This window comes from Wasmannia auropunctata, unplaced genomic scaffold, assembly GCF_000956235.1.
Source record: "Wasmannia auropunctata unplaced genomic scaffold, wasmannia.A_1.0 LD336111.1, whole genome shotgun sequence".
NCBI lineage: Eukaryota > Metazoa > Arthropoda > Insecta > Hymenoptera > Formicidae > Wasmannia > Wasmannia auropunctata.
Window position 1 is genome coordinate 4,033,426 of NW_012026779.1, and position 6,867 is coordinate 4,040,292.

The following is a 6,867-nucleotide window of genomic DNA, read 5'->3' on the forward strand; positions in this document are numbered from 1 at the left end:
TCTAGTTCTGAATAAATGATAACATTCTGCACAATTCTCATTACTCAAACTATATAAGAAGAGCATATTCGTCAAAATCAGTCCTTTAACTTTTTGCTACTATTGTATGTATTAAACACCCTTAAGCTTTTCGTACATGAAATACATATACTTCATTATTTTCTCTATCTTTTAACTTATATTAAAATTTTGAAATTTAATTTTTTATTTTATTAATTAAAACTGCAAAATTTTTTCTGCAATATTAGTTGTGCTGGTGCATTATTAATTATAGTTATAAAAAGATCAAAATAGAGTAGTTTATTTTGTTTTTATAATTCTATGTGTTTTTTTTTCTTATTATATAAAAAATTTTATATAGGTACTAATAGTCGCGAAAATGTGATAAATATGAGTTAAGCTGTAATAATATAAAGAAAATAAAGATTTAGCTATTACAGATCTGTAAAACATCAATTAAATAAAGTTTATTCATTCTTAATGCTAAATGGTTTTTTGAAACTTTATTTTAGTTTTTTTTAAATTACCATTTTACTAAGTCCCCAAAATTACCTTACCATTTATCGTAATTTACCAAATAAATTATCGTCAGATTGGGTCATTTTCATCTCTAACTTGTTGTCATACTAGGCCCGTTCTATAATACACCATATTTCGGTGTTATAAGTCATAAATCATGATAATTCTACAAAATATGTTATATGTCGATATCATAAGCAGTAAAATTGATCATTCACAGTCGAATGTGAAGAGAATACTCGAAGAGAATATAACGAGATACCTACTGTGAAAAATATTGACAACGAATTTTGTCTTGCGTGCCATTTCGTTATTATGTGCTTATAATAGTAAAAATGTGACTTGTCTCGTACTTATCAAAGTCGTAAAAATGGATGAAAACTAAAGTTACTTTTTAATTTTATACATAAAAGCATATTTTTTACTCCTTTTAGCAGCTGACAAATCATGAGTTTTCTTATCTGAATAGGCTTCATTTTACATGCCTTTTACGTCTATTTACTGACTGTCAGGAGAGAAAAGAATAGTTTTCAACCATTTTTACAAATATTTTAAAGCGATTCCATTTTTTTTATTTTATCCAAATTATCTTTATTTACAAATGATAGGCAAGAAACTTTTATGTGTCATTTATCGCTTATGACGTTACGATTCCAATATGGCCGCAGTGAGAAACCTTAAAAATGTTGCGGCCAAGCAGGTTGTCGGTAGAAAGGCGGATATTTTTGTGATACCTTTACATTAGAATATTCTCGGAATTGAATGCTTTAATGTAAAATATATTAATTTTTATTAACTCGTAAAGGCTACGTCTCTTTTGAATGGTTTTGTTTAACACAAAGTTTTGAAAACAACGTTCTTTTTTCAAAAATATAATATTATCAATCGATTGGTCAGAAAATTTTACATTAAGAAACACACATTTTGCTTTAATTTTGCTTTTTATTTTCAAAAGATATAAAACTTTAACGCTTGGCTCGAATTTGCACCTAGGTGTCCTTTACAGGTTAATAAAACAGTTTAAAATTGTTTCTTTAAAATAAAATTAAAAAAAGAATAGAAACGTCATTTTCAAAAATTTTTCAATATCAATAACGTAACAATTTGTAGTCAGTCAATTAAACTTGAATAAATGATAACATTCTGCACAATTCTTATTACTCAAACTATATGAGAAGAGTATATTGTTACGTAAAGCTTGTTTGGTTTTTGCCATCAATTTGTTGTCAAGTCATGTCAGCAAGCTTTGCTTGTTTTTTGCCATCAAGTTATGTCAGCAAATTTTATTTGATTTTTGTCGACAATTTGCTGGTATAGCACATCAGCAGATTTTTTCAACAAATCTTGAGTCTAATGATGACACGTATGTACATATGACTATGGATTTGCAGTGGAAATCTGATTGAATTTGCTGCCAATCTGCCAGCAAATTGCTACCATTTTCCTATCAAATTACAATCTGTTTTCTTATGTTAGAAGTTATTACATTTACAAAGTTTTCTAATAAAATTATCTTAAAAAACCTAATTTTATATACATAAAAATGCTCTTTTTTTTTTAGAAACGTCATAAGTAAACATTTTTTAAGTTAGAAGTTTCTTTTTTAGAAATGAGTTTTAAAAGTGATATATTTTACCTAATATATAAGTTAATGAAGCATTGTTCATATATTTATTTTTAGTACTACAGTTGTAAAATATTTTTTTCAATTCTCCAAAAGTTAGATTTTTCAACTTATGTGGTTTCTTAAATGATCTAATTAAGTATTTTTTAAATGTTAGTAAATATTTTTTAATATAAATCTTAAATTCTTTTTCATATAGAACACACATGTATTTACTAATATTTTATACACATAGGTAGAAGCATTCGTGGAGTCAGCTGTACAATATTATGGTTTGGAGATAATACGAAAGCAACGACCAATCCAATCCGCATTATCTGCATTACTGGAAGAGAAACATAATTTAAAAGCTGTTCTCATGGGTACGAGAAAAGGTGATCCAGGTTCTGAAAATTTACAAGCATTTACATCCACTGATTCAACTTGGCCACAATTAATGCGTGTAAATCCTATCTTGCATTGGTCGTACAATCAAGTATGGACATTCTTATTAAAGCATAATATTCCTTATTGCTCGCTCTATGATCAAGGCTATACGAGTATTGGCAATAGAAATACTACAGTGCAAAATCCATTGTTAAAAGATCCTAATAATCCTTCGTTTTATTTACCAGCATACACTTTGGCAGATAAATCTGCCGAAAGAGAAGGCAGAGAGCGTGATAAAAAATAATCTAATTTTTTAAAATTCAATATATTCCATGATTAGCAAATAAAAATTTTTATATATTAAGTAGTGTTGTTAATGTATTATTACTAGTATTAATTATTTTTTGATAAATTTATTTTTATTTTTATGATTATATTGTAACACAAATATAATAAATCTTTTGAAAAATTATATTAATTTCTTAATATGTTTAAGTTTAATGATGAGTTTTATGCACATATTATTCGAATGTTTTTATTTGATACTTGCAATTTTACTTGTAAAATTTGTAAAATAAACTATTTTTGTAATATAAAATAAATTATTTTTAACGAAGATTATTGAATATTTTTTAAATTCAAGAATTTGACCTCACAACCTGTTCAAAATCAATGCTCTAATATGGATTCTATTACTAACAGATATATAATTTGATAGTTAACTGACTTAATATATAGCATACATACATACCAACAGCAAATTGAGGATTATCTTCGGCTGATCTTAGTCGGAAGCCATTTAAGTCTGGATTTAAATGGATTAAGGTTTTATAAATTTGAATCACCGCAATGTATATAAAGATTCAACGTTATAAAGAAGTGAAGTAAAGTCAAGAACTGATAGATCAACATGTTCAATAGAAGCATTCATTGGGAGGCAAGAGTTCTGTCAGCAGAGCCATCACGATTATTAGGATGGAATATCCCTGCTGAGGAATTGATCTATATACCGGAACATTGGCTGATCTTTCCTGAACCCAATCCCTCCCTTCACTATTTACTGGCCATTGTGTACATACTTTTCACCTTTGTAGCGTTACTCGGAAATGGACTGGTTATCTGGATATTTTGCTCGTAAGTTTTACAAACAGCAGTTGAACATTGATAACAATAATATTATTTAACTTAGATAATAATGTTATGCGATATAAAATTTCAATAATAAGCATAATCCATTAGGAATTAACAAAATTTATTCTTCTAATAAGTCAGTTATAATTTTCTTTAGTATATGTATATTAGGATGGGTCGAAAAAAATAAATTTTTAAAAATTAATTAGTAATATTCCTCAAAAGTTAGTTAGAATCTCAATATGATTTGGTAAAATTTCATCGAAATCGGTTTATATCTTCAGGTTGTCTCTCGATCTTAAAATTAGCAAGTTTATGCATTTTTTAGATACACTAGCATTACAGACGCGTGCTTTGCGCGTGCTTTTTAACACTTCTTGTTTTGTAATTACACATCAACATTTACTATAATTCACTATTATATCATATCACCCTCAATACACACAACTGTCAAAATATACAATGACAACTGTTCAACCGAAGTAAGCATAATGAGACAACCAATCAGCATCACGGAAAAGCGGCAACAATATTTTGAGAGAATTTCGAAGGATGTTAATATCGATTTTATAAAATACTTCTTTTTAAAGAAGAGATGTGTCGAAAAAATATTTGAATTTTAATACAATTTGGTATTGTGTTGTTTTTTTGTCTAAATACGAGGTCAGAAGTATACATTTCAAAACGACAGATTCGAAATGTATTCTTCTACGAAATGTCCCATTTTAAATGATACATTAAAATTTCTTGAAAAATATGGTAAATACGAAAAAATGTTTCAAACAACAATTGTATTTGAAGAGGGACATAAGAAGATATCATTGATTTCATTTTGGGCGTTGTTAAGATTAAAACAAGATTATATCGATTTTTTTAAACGGAATTATATATTTTTTATATAATATGATTTCTCTATTTATTATTCTCTAATTATTCTGCATATAAAAGTATTAAAGTTATCGAAAAATCTATATTTTATACTTTATCATGTCATATTTCGATAAAAATATAAAATATCTCGTAAATTTGTATTGATTTTTTGATAATGATACCTAATACTTTTAGGCACAAAATAATGAGATGGATCGATTAATGTAAATAAAACACACAGTTGAAAAAAATGTAATTTGTAAGAAATGTATAAACTTACTAATTTCAAGGTCAATGGGCAACCTGAAGGTATTAATCGATTTCGATGAAATTTTATTCAGATCACATTGAGATCTATAACTAACTTTTGGAGGATATTATTAATCAATTTTTAAAAATTTATTTTTTTCGGCCCCCCCTAATGTGCTTATATTAATATAGTAGTTTTATATTATATATAAATTTAAAAATGCCAAAATTTTTATTCTATATTATTGTACCAAACATGTTTTACATCTAAATCTCTCTCCTTTCTTTATGTAGTGCCAAATCGTTAAGAACACCTTCAAATTTGTTAGTGATAAATCTAGCATTTTGCGATTTTTTCATGATGCTCAAGGCACCTATATTTATATATAATTCCTTCAATACTGGATTTGCTACTGGTCATTTAGGATGTCAGATTTTTGCCTTTATTGGCTCGCTTAGTGGAATTGGAGCTGGCATGACAAATGCTGCCATTGCATATGATAGATACAGGTATTATAGAATCATCAAGTAAAGATAAAAAAAATTTATTATAATATATGTGATAACTATGCATTTTTATATAATTGAACTCTTGGATTTATATAAATCTGAGATCAAAAGAGGAAGGTCATTAAAGTTGTTTTTTTAGCTCCATTCAGATTGGGCTTATATTGGAGGCCAAATTGATTTTTTAGATATACCTTATATTTTCCTTAAATCTTTTATAATTATGTAATAACTAAAAGTACTTTTTAAATACATGCTCTTAAAATTAATTTTTACATATATTTTAAGACGTGACCTCATTGTTAGTGAGTGTTGTTTCTGATAAGCTTCTCTATTTTCACTTTGTCACAATTTTCACATATAAATACAAGGATTTAAAAAAATCTTTGAGAATAATCATTCTACTCGAGTATGTTGACAATAAAATTCAGTCCTGAATACAAATATTTCTTGATTTATCGATTTATATTATAAAGGCATCAGAGTAGAATATAAAATGTTATTGTTGTTTTAAATAATTTTAAATAATTTATCCTTTTCAGAAAATATTTTCGTCTTATTCAATTTTATTTTTTACAGAATAAAGTACATAAATTAAATATATTGATTGAAATAAACAAAAAAGAGTTTACAAAGTACAATGTATATAAATACAAAATAATTTTCTCTCTTTTCTAAAGAAAGGCATGTTAATTAAATTGATACTCGCATTTATCAAAGTTTTGAAGTCTCTTTTCCTCGATTCTGATTGGTTCTGTCATTGCGCTTACTTCGCGAACAGCTGTCATTGCATTATTTTGGCAGTTGTGTGTATTGAGGTTGATAGAGTATATAATAAAAAGAGAAAAATGTTAAATAGCGCGCGCGAAGCGCGGGTCTGTAATGCTAGTGAGATAAATTTTGGATATATCCGTAAAAATTAAATGATTTATTTACAAATATGTTTAAAAAAATATTGTAAATAATATAATCCTTAATTAAATATTTGTTAACTTTTAGAAAAATCTGTGATAATTATTATATAACAAGTCTCACCAATGTTGATTTTAATATACATATATATTATAAAGATCATAACTCTCAACATCAATCAAAAGATTTTAGTCGTCGTTTATTAGTCGTTAAAAAGTTATTATTCATATTATTAACAAAGAAGTTAATATGTTATATGAATATATCTCTAATGTCATAATTTGAACTTTAATTGACATAAAATACAACATTGTTATCGAACATATATATATATATATATATATTATTGTTACAACATTGGAATCGAATATATCGAAAGTATTGTTGCCTCTTTTCCGCGTGTGTGATTGGCGGTCGGAGAGCGCAGTAATGATGATGTGACAGTTCGGTATTATAATGACGTGTGAAGTTAGCGTGGGGTGTATCGTTGTGCATATCGAGGGATTAATAGTGTAAAGGTGCAAATTCATGGAGACGCTCGTTTTAGCGTTAGGACCATGGCATACAGAAAAACTTAAGCAGTAAGACGTAAGCAGTAAAGAAAAGCAGTAATACTTATTCATGATGATATTAAGGTGCAGAAATATTTAATCAGTGGAATTGAGCAAGTAATTGTTTTGCATAAG

At 27.0% G+C, this 6,867-nt stretch overlaps 2 protein-coding genes across 2 annotated transcripts in view; both read left to right on the plus strand.

Annotated features, from left to right (window-relative positions):
• LOC105450094 (FAD synthase-like) overlaps nt 1-2,465 on the plus strand; it is a 65,360-nt gene extending 62,895 nt beyond the window's left edge. Inside the window, exon 5 of the mRNA XM_011689756.1 lies at nt 2,379-2,465. Coding sequence (XP_011688058.1) covers nt 2,379-2,382 — 4 coding nt within the window. The 3' untranslated portion in view covers nt 2,383-2,465. The remainder of the gene's footprint in view (nt 1-2,378) is intronic.
• A 463-nt stretch (nt 2,466-2,928) lies between these two features.
• LOC105450107 (opsin, ultraviolet-sensitive-like) lies at nt 2,929-5,779 on the plus strand. Its single transcript, XM_011689768.1, has 2 exons — nt 2,929-3,646; nt 5,057-5,779. The coding sequence occupies exons 1-2, from the start codon at nt 3,423-3,425 to the stop codon at nt 5,292-5,294; spliced, it is 462 nt and encodes a 153-aa protein (XP_011688070.1). The 5' UTR covers nt 2,929-3,422; the 3' UTR covers nt 5,295-5,779.
• The last annotated feature ends 1,088 nt before the right edge of the window (nt 5,780-6,867 follow it).